Source organism: Pygocentrus nattereri, chromosome 6 (genome assembly GCF_015220715.1).
Source record: "Pygocentrus nattereri isolate fPygNat1 chromosome 6, fPygNat1.pri, whole genome shotgun sequence".
Lineage (NCBI taxonomy): Eukaryota > Metazoa > Chordata > Actinopteri > Characiformes > Serrasalmidae > Pygocentrus > Pygocentrus nattereri.
In genome coordinates this window covers 23,677,387-23,693,720 of record NC_051216.1, presented here as the reverse complement: position 1 = coordinate 23,693,720, position 16,334 = coordinate 23,677,387, and the positions used below count along the sequence as shown (strand labels likewise).

The window sequence follows — 16,334 nt, the reverse complement described above, 5'->3', positions numbered from 1 at the left end:
CAAAGAACCAATTGATAATATATTACATTATGTGCTACATCAGTGTTCACTCTAACATTATGTCATGGTATTTGTCTATACAACATTTGCGAAGGGTTTTAGGGTGCCAAAGATCTAAATAACACATTTGCTAAGTCAGTGTCATTTGCCTTGCCAATGCTTATGAAGGAGCACTGAAGGGAGGCATGTATTTGTTTTGCTGTTGAGTTAAAATATCAACAATGGTTCTCCAGGTTTATATACTGTGCGTTTAATCCTAAACTTTGCAAATAATGCATCTGTAGTGTTGCTGGACCCAGAGTTATTGTACCTGAAGTACAGTACAGCACAACCTCTGCATTTTCAGACAAGAGACTTAATTTGTTCCAAATGTTAATACCTCTAGAAAAACGTTTAAGGTTTTGTAACTGTGGGGAAACTCATGAAAAAGTAAAGGCTATCCTATTCATGGAGTACAGCATATAAACAGCTTTGGTTTGGTTTGAAAATGACGTGTGAAAAGATTTTAGGAGTTTCATAAATTGTTGTAACTTACGTATATTATCCAAAAGTAGTAACTGTGAAATAGGTTTATTGGAAACATTAACCCAAACAAATTAAACAGTCCATCTTTTGAGAAAAATGGAAGGCGTGCACTGATTAAGAAATGAAATGACTGCAAAAAGAAGGCATCTTCTTTTCTCTCTCTCTCTCTCTCTCTCTCTCTCTCTCTCTATCTCTCTTTCACACACACACAGACACACGCACACACAGTTATACATAGCAGGTGTTTTGTGTTCTGGACAGGGCAAAAATAAGTGGGACTTACGTAGCTCTGCAGCTCTGAGGCCTCTTTGTGATGAAGCTGCTCGGGCGTATCAGGGATCATATGGTAGTGACCTTTACTCGCCTCGAATTTCTTCTTGTACTGGTACTGAGAGGGAATGCCCACCGAAGCAACTCAGTACAACAACTGAACTCATCATTGTTCTGAACCATGAATTAATTTCACCAAAAAACACTAAAAAAAAGTGATTTCAGGCAAAATGCCTGGAAATCCAAAAAGAAATGCCAGTTTGGAAATCTTAAGAGAAAAACTAATCTAGCATGAAACTGCCATCATGATCCTACATGAAAGTTTAAAAAAGTCTGGCTTGATTTCATCTTTAATAAGAACTGGCATAGAAGATGTGGAGTTTCAGCAGATAAAATGTAAACATTAAATGGAGAAATATGTGAAGTCAAGAAAACATTAAGAAGCATGGTTATCTGGGGTTCTAAAGGGAACTTTGTTATTTTCATTGGACACATAAAAAAGGTATAAAGTGTTAGAGTCTTATTAGGATGGCCTAATATCACGTGTAAGTGAAGGAAGGAAAAATGTAAAAGGTTAAAGCTAAGTGGTAGTAAGAAAAGAGGTTTGAGGTCAGAGAGGAGGAAAGAAATGGTCACTACCAAATGATGTCCTTCAGAAGTGGGTAAGTGTTTCAGGGGAGGTACATGATATATAGTACTGTGCAAAAGTTTGATATGGAAAATATTTGGGCTGTAAGCATTTACTTACACAAATATTAGAATAAATACAACACAGAATAAAGAATACAGTATGGTTTATGTCCGTCAATGTATTAGTTTAACTGTTTCCATACCTGCTGAGCTCATCAATTCCTCATTAAATTAGGTCAGGTGCAATGAGTGAACCGCACTTATAAGTCAGGAAAACCCAAAAAACTCCAAAATACACCTTACTGTACTGATGTTTATTTGTATTTATTCTGATATTTTATAGTGTTTGTACAAAAACACACTTACTTAAGATAAATAGTTTTAGCCAATTAAGAGTAATTGCACAGTACTGTAGATGGTTCTAATAATGGGTTATACTGATAGAATTACATGAAAGGTTGCAGTAGGTGGTTACAATGTGTGAGATGAGGCTACATGAAGATGTGGAGAGAGGGTTTCTAAAAATCTTACATCACTGGCCAGCTTGCTGGTACTCAAGCTGTGCTGCATGGCCAGAGATTCAGCCATGTCGGTCACAGGTTTATGGATCTTCTTCAGGTCACCCTTGTATTTCACCTGCCAGAGAAAACCATAGCAACAGAATTACCTTTGTCTTTACTTATCTAAATGATTAAACTCACTGCCTTAATGGATGGAAGGAAGACATAAATACAATCCAAAGTACACACCTCACTTGCAAGTACATTGGCATCCTTCAGAGTCTGATAAATCTTACTGCTCTTCAAGTCATACTGGGGTCTCTTTCCTTTCAGCTCCTTGTCAAACTTCTCCTTATATTTCACCTTTTTAAAAAAGGAAGTGGAATTATTAGATGATTGTAAGTGTTTAAGGCAAAATGCTAACACAAATAGAGAGATTCAGGAAAATGGTATCATCTCAATAGCTACATGCATTCAACACTTAGAACAAACCAAATAGGCTGGCTAATAGAAAGAAAGTGCACAACAGAGTTAAGTAGTTAGAGCTTGACAACAAGGTGTGATAAAGGGGTACTTAGAGTAGGAAATTCCATTTAGCATTTAATCTTTGTTCTAACATTGCAAAAATGATACAGCTGGTTTGCCGCTTCCAAACATTCTCGATTAGATTATTTTTATTTGGCACGATCCCAGGTGGCAAGCTCAACACACAGGTCAGAACATACAGGAGCATCAGAACACCTACTTCATATATACACACATATATACACATACACATCTATATATGTATTTTCGTGTGTCTGTGTCTGTGTGTATGTATATTCAATTTGAGGCACAAATCATGTGTCCAGGATCTTGAAGAATCTGCAGAGCAATCAGTTTCTTTTGTAAGAACAAACATCAAGCAAAGAGAGAATTCTATGAGGAAAGTGGAGACCAAATAAACCTGTTGTAAGTCTCATGTTTAGTAAACAGGAGTAGAGGATTAACAACGCCACCTAGTGCACAGAGCTCATAATCTATGTGGCCATTTCAATTGCTGTATAAAGGTCTACTGGATCTGCACAGTCCTCATTTCATGGTATTTGTGAGGGATGCAACAATAAATTTTAATTCTGACACATTACAGACTGACACTGTCTAAGTTCATGAGGTGGCAATTACACATTCAACATTTTGGACATTGAAAAATAGCAACAACTTGGCTATGCTTGGCAACGAGGCAAAGCTTGCATGACAAACACAAAAAAGGACAATGCAAACTCAAGAGTGAGTGGGACTTTGGAAGTGACAGGAAAAATGCAAAAAAATTATTTCTGGGGGAATAAGTACATTTTTGAAAATATATACAGTTGGTAAGGGGTGCAGCAGAGTCTATTTCCTTGAAAATAACAATGAGTGACACAGGGCTACCAGAGGTCAATCAGTCAGAGATGGAGAGGACAGAAAGAGACACAAGACAAACAAAGAGGTCACTGGCCCTGGGGTTCAGGGTCCCTCCTTACATCACTAGTCAGGGCACTCATTTTCTTAATGTGCCGCATCTGGGGGGTATCAAAGGAGGCAGCTCCATGGAGGGAAGGCTTGGCCTATAAAGCGCAGTGAGATGGCAAGGTGACAGCAGTGAGCATGGGACAAGACAATGAAAATGGACAGTAAATGGATGTGAGAGGAAAGTAAATGAATGCAAGGATAGATGAATGAATGTATTAGAAAGAGATCAATCCATAGAGGGATACAGATAAAGGACAGTCAGGGGTCACATGGACAGTATAAGACAGTGGTATTAATGCTGGTGGGCAAGAGAAGCGCTGATAGAGCATTTAACATTACCACTACAGTTATGGTAAGCCTGCTGTCCTATAACATGCATACTTAATTGGGTAAATATCAACACAGGAACATTAAAATGAACTATATACTACCTTACAGCTGACACTCTGTGATTGTTATGAAAACTTCACAAAAGAAAGCATAAATAATGATCACCCATTACTGAAAGGAAATTAAAGGAAAGGACAAAAGATGTCACCTGACTGGTCAGTTTAGACACTTCAGTGGCCAAGGTGATGTCAGGACGGCCGATCAGAGACCCTCCACGGCTAGCTTCCTGACGAGCCTTATCACGGTAACCCACCTGGAGAAAAACAGAAGAGTCACTTTAACTACAGGTGACTTGCATAATCATAATAAGATCCCGTTAAAAAAATGAAATGTTTTGTATGAATTTCTAAAGATGAATGATGATGAGAGAGGTGCTTACTTCACTGATGAGCTTGGCAGCTTGGGTAGCCTTCCTGATGTCTGGGCGGTCAGCAACAGGGGTGTAGTGCAGCTTGGCCTTTGCTTCTTGTTTGTAGGCAATCTGCCAAAGAAGAATGCTCTGAGGTAAACTTACTGCATATTAATAATCTAATAGCAATTAAAGACACTAGATGATAGAGTAATGCTACTGTTTTGGCCACATTTACTCACGTTGCTCTGGCTCTTGGCTACATCAATAGCATGCTGGACATCAGGGGGTACAGTCATATTGTTGTACTCAGACTTGCCTCTCTCCTTCTCAAACTTCTCCTTGTACAGTTTCTGTGGAAAATGTACATAATGAGTGAGTTAGACTATTTACAAACAAGCTAACTAGCTTCCTGAAAATGAATACACTTGGCACTAGTACTTACAGCACTTGTGATTTTGGCCACCTCTTTGCTGTGTGCTGTCTCACGGGTCTGAGGTAGAGTTGTGAAGCAGCCAGACTGGAGCTCCTTCTTTGCACCCAGCTTGTATTTGCTCTGCCAGGGAATTTGACATTATATGACAGTGAATGTTCTAAATAAAAAAATGAATATTACACACATTTATATACCTGCAGTGGAATTAATATACTACCTCAGAAACCAGGGTAGCCACTTTTTTAACATGGAGAATCTGAGGGGTATCAAGGACAGGAATGTAGTGGCCCTTGGACTCTTGATACTTTTGTTTGTATTTCACCTGTTGAATGATCCCAAACAAACATATACCATGTCAATCAAACCTAGTTTTGCTTTCACTTTGCAATTGTTAAGGTTCCATATGAATGACTAATTACTCACATCACTGGAAAGCTCAGTGTTCTGCTTGGCCAGAAGTGTGTACTTATCATCTGCAACAGGCATCACACAGCCTTTCAGCATCTCCTTGTCATACTTGTACTCAACCTGTAAAAGATGAAGAGTTTGATTCAGGCACTGTTCATCTTGCTGTAATTAAAACAGAGCACTGACAATCAAACAGCACTAACATCACTCTGCTGGTAGTTGATCTTTGCCGCATGGACAAAGTCAGGTCTGTCCAGAGTCCAAATCCACTTGTTCTTGGTGGCTTCATACTTCTTCTTGTAGTCAAGCTACAGAAGACAGGGCAATAAAGAGGAATTCTTTAGGAATGGAAATATAAGTCAAGGCATTTGCTGAGGTATTTCAGTTTTTGGTGAGAACTTACATTGCTGATGTTCTTGTAGGCCTCCTTGGCGGCACGGATTTCGTAAGCATCAGGAGCCATGTTGATCTGAGCTTTGCTTTTTTCATACAGTTCCTTATACTTCAGCTGTAAAAGAAGAAGTGATGTAAATTACAGAAGAATCATTTCTAGATTATTTGGACTGATATTTTTTGTGCCCATAATTGCAAAGACTTACATTACTAGTGATCTCCTTGACCTTCTTCATGTGCTGATTCAAAGGTGTGTCATGACCAAGAGTATAACCTGTAGCCTTGTTTTTGTTATACTCCATCTTGTAGATGATCTAGAAATGAAAGAGAAATGTCAAAATTTTATTTATACACATGACCGACTAATTTAAGAGGAATTTATAGATTTAGGTTAGGTTACAGTTTAAATGAGATTATATATACTCCTGAATTAGTTACAGAGTTAAGGGAGCAGAAAAAATGAAGAGGGACTTACGTCACTGATCTGCTTGCGGCGTTTGTGGACCTGGTGCTCAGGGGTGTCCAGCACTGCTGTGTACTTTGACTTGAGACGCTCATACTGTTCCTTGTACTTCCACTGAGGAAATGAGAAGTATAATGTGCAAGTTAGAGTCAGTCAGTGACCTGAACTTATTAAGACTAGTAAACTTAGTAAATTAGGATAAGACTTTACTGTATGTATACATAGATTAAAAATGAACCACTTAGCATAACGCAATGACAGGTTAAAGTACATGTTAACAGCAATATGATTTTATGGAGATTTCAGCAAGACCAAAACCAGTAAGACCAAAACCTCTTAAATGTTAGAAGCAATAGGTACAGACATAAAACTCTGCTTATCTGTGTTGAAGTCCATGCAATATAAAAACAAACAAGCAATATAAAACCCTAAGCACACAATCACACAAGCAAGCAACACTTAGAAAAGCCAAAGTCGGAGGTTGAAAGCAACTTCAGGCTACATTACATCGAAAGATGGCGATGACATTGATGATACTTGTACTGGCACTGTATTTTGGAGATGTCTACTGTTCTTCTGAGAAAAACTAAACCAGTTCTTTCATCATCATACTCTCTTCTGTTATATATCTGATAAATTAACTGTATATTTTAAAGAAGCTAAGATAGTGTTTTAGTTACAGTAGATTTAGAAATTCTTTCCCAGGTTTTTGAAAACAACTGATTTAATAATGAGCTTATTCAAAAAATACATAAATAAATAAACTTTGACCAATTCAAAGCACAAGCTAAAACAGGTAAATATATATTCAAAGTGAAGGTGCAAATGAAACGTTGCTTTCATGAACAGAATCCTCCACCTCACACCTGACAGATCGCATATGAATGATTATGAAGCAATGGGTTGATGAGAAAGCAGAGTCTTATTTAGTGATGGTGATAGCACCAAACCACAAACTGTGGAGTTAGATTACACTCCTTTGTTGCCTGTGGGATTGCCTACAGACAGATGGTTACCTTACTCCACATGCTAGAGTTGTATAAGGCGTTCAGAATGTCAGGGCGGAGCAACTCGTTGCAGCCGCCCCTGAGCAGCTCCTTGGCCCTGACCTTATACTTGACCTGTCCACAGACGTACACATACAGACACAGAGGTCATGCTACAAAAATAAGGGGAAAGAGAGAGAGAGAGGGAACAGACAGTGGCTTCTGAAGTCCTGCGAGAGGCTTGCTCTAATATCAATCTGGTGACTCCAATGAGCTTAATCAAAATTGCTACTGTTTAAATGAAGGAATTATTGAGGCAGAACGACTGTCAGTAGCTAGTTGTATTATGGACAGCAATGGAATATTGGAATGTGGTACTCTCTGGAGTATACAGATTGATATCATGCTGCACACTCAAAGAAACCACTGAGAGTCATTTGCATGGCACGATAGTAGGCACCTAAGAGAGAGAATGAAACATGAATTAGTAACTTCATAAGCATGCGACGGCACCGTCCAGCAGGTCTGAGCTGGCCTCATGCTCGGGCCCCTGAGGCATACTGGAACTGAGGGGGGGGCTTTACCTGGCTCAGCTTATTGACCTCTTTAGCCAGGATGTTTCTAGGGTCATCTACAACTACGGTGTACTTATCCTTAGTCTTCTCATATTCAGCGCGATAGGATCTCTGCTCAGAACATTGAAGGAACAGTTAAAGACACCTGCCTCCAGTTCAAAAGAGGCTTAACCAGTCACCCAGGAGAAAAATGCTTAACACTCATCCAAGTTAGAAAGATAAATTAAAATCAAAGAAAAGGCATTCCTGTACAGTTATTTAAAACTTCTTTTTTCACAATCACTTCTTTTTTCACAATAAAAAGTCATCTACAATGTATTCATGTGGAAAATTGTACCTACTTTAAATGTAGAGAAAGAAGTACAAGTTATTCTTTAATATACCAACATGAACATAATATAATATAAACACAACAAAATACAACATAAAACATATAAATGCACACATTTGCTTAATTTAACACTTATTATTCAAATTCCATTGTTTAATAAACATGACAAGACAATTCTCCTTCTAACTTACATCATTGGCGAGAGCAGAAGCTTGTTTGATAGCCTCAAAGAAGGGTGTGTCACATGTGTACTTGAAGTTGCCTCTGTTCTTTTCATAAGATGCTTTGTACAGCCTCTGTTAAAAACAAAACATAAGAAATAGAAATGTCAATCATTCAGTCAGTTTCAACACATACTAAATATATTGTTTCTTTGCGTCTGTTATTCTCCAATGACAAAAGGTTCTTTACCTCACTGTAGAGAGTCTTGTTATGTTCGGCCTGTACCAGCACAGGTGTATCCCACACATAGCAGCCAATGCCCTTGAGCCAGTCTAGATCCTCTTTGTATTTGATCTGACATAAATGAGAAAGTTCAAGAAAGAAACATTTTAATCAAAATTCATCTTGATGAGACTGTCTAAAGATTTTATATGCTCAGGCAACTTATACTCACATCACTGACGCAGTCTCTTACAACTCTGCTGTGGAAGAACTCAGGACGGTCTGGGATGGACTTCCAGGTGCCCAGTGAGTTGATGTACTTCTCTCTGTATTTAACCTGTGATAGGGACAGTAAGACAGTAAGGGACAAAGCCCCTATACCAATTCCCATCACACTTAAAATGGAGAAAGAAACTCTTCACTGACCTCGCTGATGTCATCTCTGACACGCTTAGCACAAACAATGTCCAGTGCATCCTTAACAGTGTGATAGTGTCCCTTGGACAGCTCAAAGGTCTCCTTGTAACGCAGCTAGAGGGAAAAAGGCATGCATTAGGTCCTTGAGGTCAATGAACAGGCCATCAAGATTAGACAATAAGTAAGACAAATACTTACATCGCTGGAATTTAGGTAGGCCTTTTTGGCACGAATCAGAATGGGTGTGTCATGGATAGCAGTGTACCTGTGCTTCATCTTTTCATATTGTTCTTTGTACTTTTTCTAGATGTGGAAAGCAAAGATGCATGTAAATTAACATAAAAATGTGGAAAATATGCTGAACAAATCAATTCAGTTCTCAGTAACAATGTGACTTACCTCACTGTACACAACTTTCATAGTTCTGGCATGGTCCAAGTGAGGTGTGTGTGACTCTGGGGTGTAGAATGCTCTTTCTTTGGAAGCCAGGCTAGTGTACAACCACTATAAAAGGGACAGACATATCATATAAAACTATAAGGTCTTCATATAGGTCTTTTGCTCATAATGGCCCATATTTATCAAACTACTGAGGTCAGCTTACAGACCTTCTTTTGAAAAGCTTGATAAATATGGATCAACATCTCCAAAATTATTCCGAAAAGAATAAGTTGTTAGTTAAAAGCTTGTCATTTTATAAACATTGATAACAACAGATTAACCCTAGCAATATAATGTGGTTTATAATAAAGTTCTGCGAGTATTTTACCTTGTTGCTAAGAGTCTGGGCCCACTTGACTCTCTTGAAGTCTAAAGCATCTGCAGTAGAGGTGCACTTGGTCTTCTGTACATTGCCATCAGCTTTGTACACCAGCTGTCAGCAGAAAGACAGACATGGGATAGAAAGTTAAGTAGTCATTAGAAAATCCATTTGATATATCTGCTGGGCCATGACCTGTGAGCAATGATGAACAACTCACATCACTTATGTGCGTCTTCAGCTCGGACACACGCTGGTACTCTGGAGTGTCCAGAACCACAGAGAAGTTGGCAAAGTTCTTCTTGGCCTCAATATCATAGGAAGACTTGGGGGGGTAAACAAAAAAAAAAAAGAATTTATAAAGAACATAAAATCATTAAGATTGGGCCTGTCACCGTTCTGAAATTTTAGCTAATGATTCATTTCCATACGAATAACTGTGATTACCAATTGTATTGTCTTTTTTATTTATTGCATGCAACTATTAAAGTATAGACCTAAAACAGCCAAATTGGCTGATTAGCTGTTGATACTTCCCAACTAACAACCGACACAGCTTAAGCTCAAATAAACACTAATTACTCAATGATGCCCTCTAAACGTGTTATAGGACAAGTCAGATGTTAGAACTTTTGTTGTTTTCATAAGAATCATGACAATACATTAATGCATTTTCTGCTTTCTGCTATTTACATGATCATACCGAACTTAACTCATAAAACATACACCTAATTCACCTTCGGTTTGTTGTAATAAACATGAGATTGTTAAAGCTAACAACTATGGAAAATAATTAGGATGAGTTTAAAGGGCCAAAACAAGGTTTCTACCATGCCTTTCTGAGAAGGTCACTTCTGATTGGTCAGAACAACAAGGTCTTGGTTTTACATAATAACATTCTGGTCAATGATGAAAGAGGGAAGGAACTCTGAGTTTTAATTGGAGGATAGAGGGGCAGGGAGAGTGGAAGGAACCCTTACAGAAGGAGATTCGGTGAAGAGGTTAGCTCTCTGTCTTTCTCTTTTCCTCGCACTCTCTTTGTATCTATCTGTGTACCAGGTAATATATTGGCAGTATTCTCAGGTAGTATTGTCAATGAAGTACTTGTCTAATTTACAATATCTTTTAAATAGCCTCATCATAGTATCCATTCAATTATAAAATAAACAAGTTGATTATGTGCTGTTTATAAACCTATTTTGTCACCTTAAATCGCAGGTCAGTCTACTAAACACTATTGCTTAATATACTAAACCATAACTAAAAGGCTCTTAATGCTTTCCTCCTTGAATGTTAACACTTTTCTGTCCCTTAATCCTATAGTACACGTTGGTGTGAGATAGAACCCAAAACTGTTCTACAAGTTTAAATAATTGCAGTCAGCATAAATAACCATGTTTAGGTGATTATGTAATAACTGTGACAGGTTTAATTAGGGTTAAACATTTTTATTTGCATTGAGATGATGACAATGATCATTTTTATAGTTACCCTAAATTTGTTGAACTCGCGGATGCGGACCATCTCAGGGGAGTTGAACAAAAAGCAACCAATACCTCTCAGCCACTGCAGATCCTCTTTGTATTTCAGCTGTAAATAAATGAAAACAAACATAGTTAAAACAAACACACTGCTTATGTACTACAGTAGGAGTTACTTGTAAAATGGGCTACAAAACGGGCCAAATACATGATACATACATCGCTGTTGAGCTCATTGACGTGGAAGCAGTGCAACAGCTCTGGAGTGATGGGCATGGGCACGAGTGTGCCTCTGCTGCTATAGTATTTTTCCTTGTAGCAAACCTATTGGGAATCACAGGTGTTTAGTGTCATCTGAGTGTTTTAAAAGGAAAATAAGCAAAATGTTGCATTTTATCTTGCAGTATTGATGTAATGAAAATGTAATAGAAGCGCTACATATGGGTTACTCACATCACTAATGGCCTCCTGGGTAGCCTTAACCTGCTTGATCTCTGGAGTGTCGTACACAGAGTGAACCTTGTCCTTTTCCTTCTCATACTTGGCACGGTAAAGTCGCTAAAAATATAACATGAACAGTGAAAAACTTTGTTTCTCTGACATGAGCAGTATCAAAATTCAAAAGGTGAAAGTGATTGTTTGTCTTACATTATTGATGACCTGGTTGGCCTTTCTGATGGTGACAAAATTGACACCATTGGGGTCCAGTTTATAGCTCTTTGCTTTCATAAGTTCATAAGCTTCCTTGTACTTCACCTGTGGATATTGGAGCAAGACAAGTTGACATATAATGGCATCATCAGATCAACATGCTTTGATTGCGGAATGTGTTATGATGCCCTCTTACATTGCTAGCGATGGTCCTGCTGGCCTTAGCGTGTTTCATAAGTGGTGTGTCATTAGGAAGAGAGTAACCAGTGGGCATGAAGCTCTTGCTGGCCTCTTTGTAAAGGTTCTACATAAAAAAGAAAATATTATTAAAATATTAGAAATGTAATTGGAGAATTACTCGCAATTATGCTGTGAACAAAGTTAGGTAGGACAGAAATCTTACATCACTCTGGATGTAATTGGCCAAACGAGCCCTTTCTGAGTCAACAGTCACAGCAGGAGCGGTGTTTTTACCCCTTACATTGGTGACATAGTCATTGCGGTAGTTGAGCTGAGGAAGGGAAGGATAAAACTTAATGAACAGGATAAGAATTCTTTACTTCACTTAGAATGCTGATTCAAACTTTAAAATTGACAAGCATTTTGATGTATTTTAACAGACGTACCTCACTCAGGTTGTGGGCGCTCAGCTTGCATGTCTCATACACAGGGGTTTCCATCACAACAGAGTAGTTCTTGAAATGTTCAATTCCCTTAGCTCTGTATAATGACTGAAACAGGCAGGGCAAAACAGTTCAAATGGAGGGTAAGAGGAGGATCTGAAACATAACAAAGCAGCAGATGTTGATAGCAGGAGACAGTCCATGCTTACATCACTCTGCAGCTTCATTGCTTGCTTGCAGCGTAGAATCTCAGGTGTATCCCAAGCATAGCAGCCAATTCCCTTCAGCCAGTTCATGTCATCTTTGTAGAAGATCTGCGGATATACATTCAATGTCAGGAAAAAGATTGCTTCACTTTCCATTTACCATAATCAATGATTAAAGAGACTTGTGTTTTCATTTACAGCTTCAAATAAATTACATCAAATTCAGTACAAAGGTTGAATTACTATAAAAAGTGATGTGATGGTACAGATGTTGAATTACTATAACAAGTGATGTGGTGGAGGTTGAATTAATGTAAAATAAATCTATTTTAAATCTACTGAGAAGTGCAGGTCAAATAGGTTCCAGAACAGCACAATCCAGTGTGGTAGAAACGATGGTTCATATATATATATATATATATATATATATATATATATATATATATATATATATATATATATATATATATATAATTTTTTTTTTTCCCCCAATTTATGACATTTGTATTATGCTTGAAAAACAATTCATTTTTATACAACTATTTACAAGCTCTGTTTAGCTCCTAGAATGAAACAACTTGTTTGATTAATGTGCCTTTAAGACTGATGAGCTCTGTTATGTTGACTGCCCTGCACTGTGCCTCAGAAATATTGTACAGGCTAAAACCTCATATAACTGCAACATGGATGGGTGGATATATTTAAATATAAATGGAATGGAAAATAAATATGTAAATTTGTGACATCACAAAAAACAACAAATTCAGTGGGCTATTTTTGCATGTTGGTTTCCATGTATGGATGTATGTGTGCACTGAGTGAACTTTACATGCAATAACAAAGTGTTTTATTTAAAAAGTGATAGAAATCTTCTATGATATCAGCATTTTATTATTTTTTCAGCTGTGCATAGCAAACACATAAAATTCATGGTTGTGAAATATATAAGAGGGTTTACTCACATCACTGAGCTGCTCGTTGACTTTGCGGGCATGTACGTAGACCTGCATGTCAGGCAGGCAGATCCACTGGTGCAGGTATTTACGGTAATCAATTTCACTGACCATTTTCTGGGTGTTGCGGGAAGCCACCACATCCAGCATGTCAGGAGGCACATGGATTTTGGCTTTGGTCTTTTCCCACTTCTGCTTGTACAGGCGCTGTTGAAAAAGATGATAAAAAATTATGAAAAAGAGACAAAACATCAGACATGGATCATTCCTGTAATCTTGTAAACCACTGGAACTCAACTGTAATTATCATTATTCATTTTGAGAAAGGGACTTACATCTATGTTGAGTTTACCAGCCTTGATGCATCTAGCAGTGGCAGGGTCATCCTCCAGACACTTAGGTAGACTGTAGAGGGCCTTAAACTTCTCATAATCCTCCTTGTATTTCACCTGCAGAAATGACAGTATGTTTATTCTCTAATTCAAACAGTCAGTTGGAATTTTGAAGAAGCTGTTGAATGTTTGGACTCACGTTGCTCAAGACGACCTTCTGATGTTTGGCATGGACCAAAGCATGAGAGTCATGAGGCAAGCTGTAGCTCTTGGCCTTGATTCTATCCCAGAGAGCGGAGTATGCTTTCTGTGGGTGAAAAGATAACACATACATAAACTTAGTACAACAGCATAGACTGAGGCAAAAACATGTAAGACGTTTGATTCCTCAGACTTACCGTGCTGTATAGTTGCTTCAGGTTTAAGCATCTTGCATAGTCATAGGTGTCCAGAACAGTGGTGTACAAGTGCTTCTCCTTGTGGTAAGCTTCTCTATAGTTCAGCTGTGGATGAAGTGTAAATCAGTTTAAATGTACAACCCAATAAAAATGTTTCTAAGATTTGTTCAAACAAAATGCATTAGTTAAATATAAAAAGACATTATTTAAATGTTTAAATTTCTAAAGACATACTTCACTAGCCCAGGTGTGGCCCAGTATAGCAGTCACATACACAGGGGTATCTGTCACAATGGAGTAGTTATTGAACTCCTTCTTACCCTCCGCCTTATACTTGATCTGTTGAAAAACAGAAGATCAAAAAGAGTTATGCAATCTTTACTTGTGAAGAGTATATATCTGGATTTGCAGGAATAGCAGGTCTTTAAATTGCTACTCACATCACTCTGAAGCTCATAAGACTTCTTGGCACGCACAATTTCAGGTGTGTCCCATGTATAGCAGCCAATGCCCTTCATCCAGTTCAGGTCATCTTTGTAGAACACCTAAAAAATAGATCAAACAATAGAATTTTACTTGGTTTGATAGACGAGATATAGAGTTTGATTTGGTATGGAAGTTCAGAGATAACTTACATCACTCAGGATCTCATTGGCCTTGCGGGCGCGAATAGCATCATTCTGCTCAGGGTGGCACGTCCACTGGTGCAGGTAGGTGCGATACTGCACATCACTCAGGATATCCTGGCATCTTTTGGCAACAACATGGCTGATCATGTCAGCAGGAATGTGTAGCTTAGTCTTGGTCGTATTATAGTCCTTATGGTAGTCTCTCTGTAGTAAATGAAGTCAACATAAAAAGCATGACATTTTTACATTAAATCTTCGCATTAAATGATGTCTTTCACTTGTCCTAGGCTTTGAAAGAAAGAGGATTTCACTTGACATATCCTCTATAATGTGATGTCACCGCTTACCAGGTTCTTCATCTTTTCTATTTTACCAAAGTGGACCACTTCAGGGAAGTCAACCAGAGTTCCAGCCATGTAGTGACCCTTGGCTTTTTCATGGGAATCATGATACTTAACCTGAAAAAAAAAATAGCTGAGTAATTATGTAAAAAAGACAAATAGATAAATTATGCCTTCAGTAGTGTTGTCTTAAACTTGACCATGTATTGAACATGAACATGTTGACTCACATCACTGACGATGTCTCTACTCTTCTTGGCTACAGTAAGTGGGAGATACTGATGGTTCAGCTGATAACCAGTGGCTTTGGTTTCATCCCAGCCGAGTTTGTACAGTTTCTGCAAAAAGAAGGAAATGTAACACAATAGGAACATTCAAGTCCTTATTGGTTTTTAATTAGAGGTGAGAGTAAAAGTGCTTTACCTCACTAATGTTCTTTGCAAACTCTCTGCAGTGGGCCAGCTGTGGGGTATCATCAGATCCAATGTAGTGACCCTTCTCCAGGTTGAAGGACTCTTTGTACTTCAGCTTTACAAAAATAAGAAATGAAATTAGAAATGATAAACATAATCAGGAAATGGAACAAGAAATGCTAAAAAGGTAGCATACTTTGGTAAATAAAAAAAATCCAAATAAAATATAATCAAACATAAAGGAAAGAATTAAAGGGGAATTCCATATTTTTTTGGGAATTTTGCTTTATAAATGTTCAAGATGTAAACAGCACCATTCAGAGTGGTTTGGTGTGAAATGCTATATCCTAGGGAAACCTACCGAGTAAGAATTATTCACAGTGGTGGTGATAGAAACCAGATGACTGAACAGTTTCAAGTGTCTAACATCTCACAAAAGGCTTTTTTAAAAATTTACCACTGCTTTAACAATTTTTAATATTACATATAAAAACTCTGTGTATGTTTACAGGAGGTTTCAGATAGTCAATAAAATGTCTATATTAATGCTGTAGTCATCATGACCCCTGGTTCTTATCACCACCACTGTAAAAAAATCTACAATGCAGCATTTCACATCAAAGCACTATGAACTTTCTTTACATCTTGTCCATTTAATTATGCAGAAATTATGAAAAATTGGTGGAATTCCCCTTTAACAAAAAGACAAATTATTTCATGTTAGGCATCCTTTATGACTAGTACTGTGGTAAAAGAATATGCTTAAACAATATTATTGCTAAAAATAAAAATACCTTAAACAGTTTAAAATACTTACATCACTGAGATTAAAAGCATTAACTTTGGCCAAGACAATTTCAGGGCGATCCACGACAAGGGTGAACTTAGAGAAGTTTTCCGTGGCACCTTTCTTGTAGTGTCTCTGTTTAGAGAGAACAGAAGCAGGTGTAGGACTAGAATAATGAATTCTCAGTCTGAACAGTACTTGGGTCTATG

At 37.8% G+C, this 16,334-nt stretch overlaps 1 protein-coding gene across 17 annotated transcripts in view; it reads right to left on the bottom strand.

Annotated features, from left to right (window-relative positions):
* Positions 1-16,334, bottom strand: part of neb (nebulin) — a 64,015-nt gene that overhangs the window by 12,999 nt on the left and 34,682 nt on the right. For 12 of the 17 annotated variants that reach the window (XM_037539425.1, XM_037539431.1, XM_037539433.1 and 9 more), the window contains 41 exons: positions 16,156-16,260; positions 15,349-15,453; positions 15,156-15,263; positions 14,932-15,042; positions 14,591-14,788; positions 14,396-14,500; positions 14,190-14,294; positions 13,956-14,060; positions 13,757-13,864; positions 13,561-13,674; positions 13,235-13,432; positions 12,276-12,380; positions 12,070-12,174; positions 11,847-11,954; positions 11,640-11,747; positions 11,441-11,548; positions 11,246-11,350; positions 11,012-11,116; positions 10,803-10,901; positions 9,532-9,636; positions 9,321-9,425; positions 8,951-9,055; positions 8,750-8,854; positions 8,561-8,665; positions 8,367-8,471; positions 8,162-8,266; positions 7,942-8,046; positions 6,875-6,979; positions 5,871-5,972; positions 5,602-5,709; positions 5,406-5,510; positions 5,206-5,310; positions 5,018-5,122; positions 4,812-4,916; positions 4,604-4,714; positions 4,401-4,511; positions 4,189-4,290; positions 3,958-4,062; positions 3,431-3,514; positions 2,175-2,288; positions 1,957-2,061 (listed from right to left, as the gene is read on the bottom strand). In XM_037539425.1, the coding sequence (XP_037395322.1) occupies positions 1,957-2,061; positions 2,175-2,288; positions 3,431-3,514; positions 3,958-4,062; positions 4,189-4,290; positions 4,401-4,511; positions 4,604-4,714; positions 4,812-4,916; positions 5,018-5,122; positions 5,206-5,310; positions 5,406-5,510; positions 5,602-5,709; positions 5,871-5,972; positions 6,875-6,979; positions 7,942-8,046; positions 8,162-8,266; positions 8,367-8,471; positions 8,561-8,665; positions 8,750-8,854; positions 8,951-9,055; positions 9,321-9,425; positions 9,532-9,636; positions 10,803-10,901; positions 11,012-11,116; positions 11,246-11,350; positions 11,441-11,548; positions 11,640-11,747; positions 11,847-11,954; positions 12,070-12,174; positions 12,276-12,380; positions 13,235-13,432; positions 13,561-13,674; positions 13,757-13,864; positions 13,956-14,060; positions 14,190-14,294; positions 14,396-14,500; positions 14,591-14,788; positions 14,932-15,042; positions 15,156-15,263; positions 15,349-15,453; positions 16,156-16,260 (4,512 nt within the window). Of the gene's footprint in view, positions 1-808; positions 914-1,956; positions 2,062-2,174; positions 2,289-3,430; positions 3,515-3,957; positions 4,063-4,188; positions 4,291-4,400; positions 4,512-4,603; positions 4,715-4,811; positions 4,917-5,017; positions 5,123-5,205; positions 5,311-5,405; positions 5,511-5,601; positions 5,710-5,870; positions 5,973-6,874; positions 6,980-7,428; positions 7,531-7,941; positions 8,047-8,161; positions 8,267-8,366; positions 8,472-8,560; positions 8,666-8,749; positions 8,855-8,950; positions 9,056-9,320; positions 9,426-9,531; positions 9,637-10,802; positions 10,902-11,011; positions 11,117-11,245; positions 11,351-11,440; positions 11,549-11,639; positions 11,748-11,846; positions 11,955-12,069; positions 12,175-12,275; positions 12,381-13,234; positions 13,433-13,560; positions 13,675-13,756; positions 13,865-13,955; positions 14,061-14,189; positions 14,295-14,395; positions 14,501-14,590; positions 14,789-14,931; positions 15,043-15,155; positions 15,264-15,348; positions 15,454-16,155; positions 16,261-16,334 lie in introns of all 17 variants that reach the window. The other 5 variants (XM_037539428.1, XM_037539436.1, XM_037539442.1 and 2 more) reach the window with 4 other exon arrangements.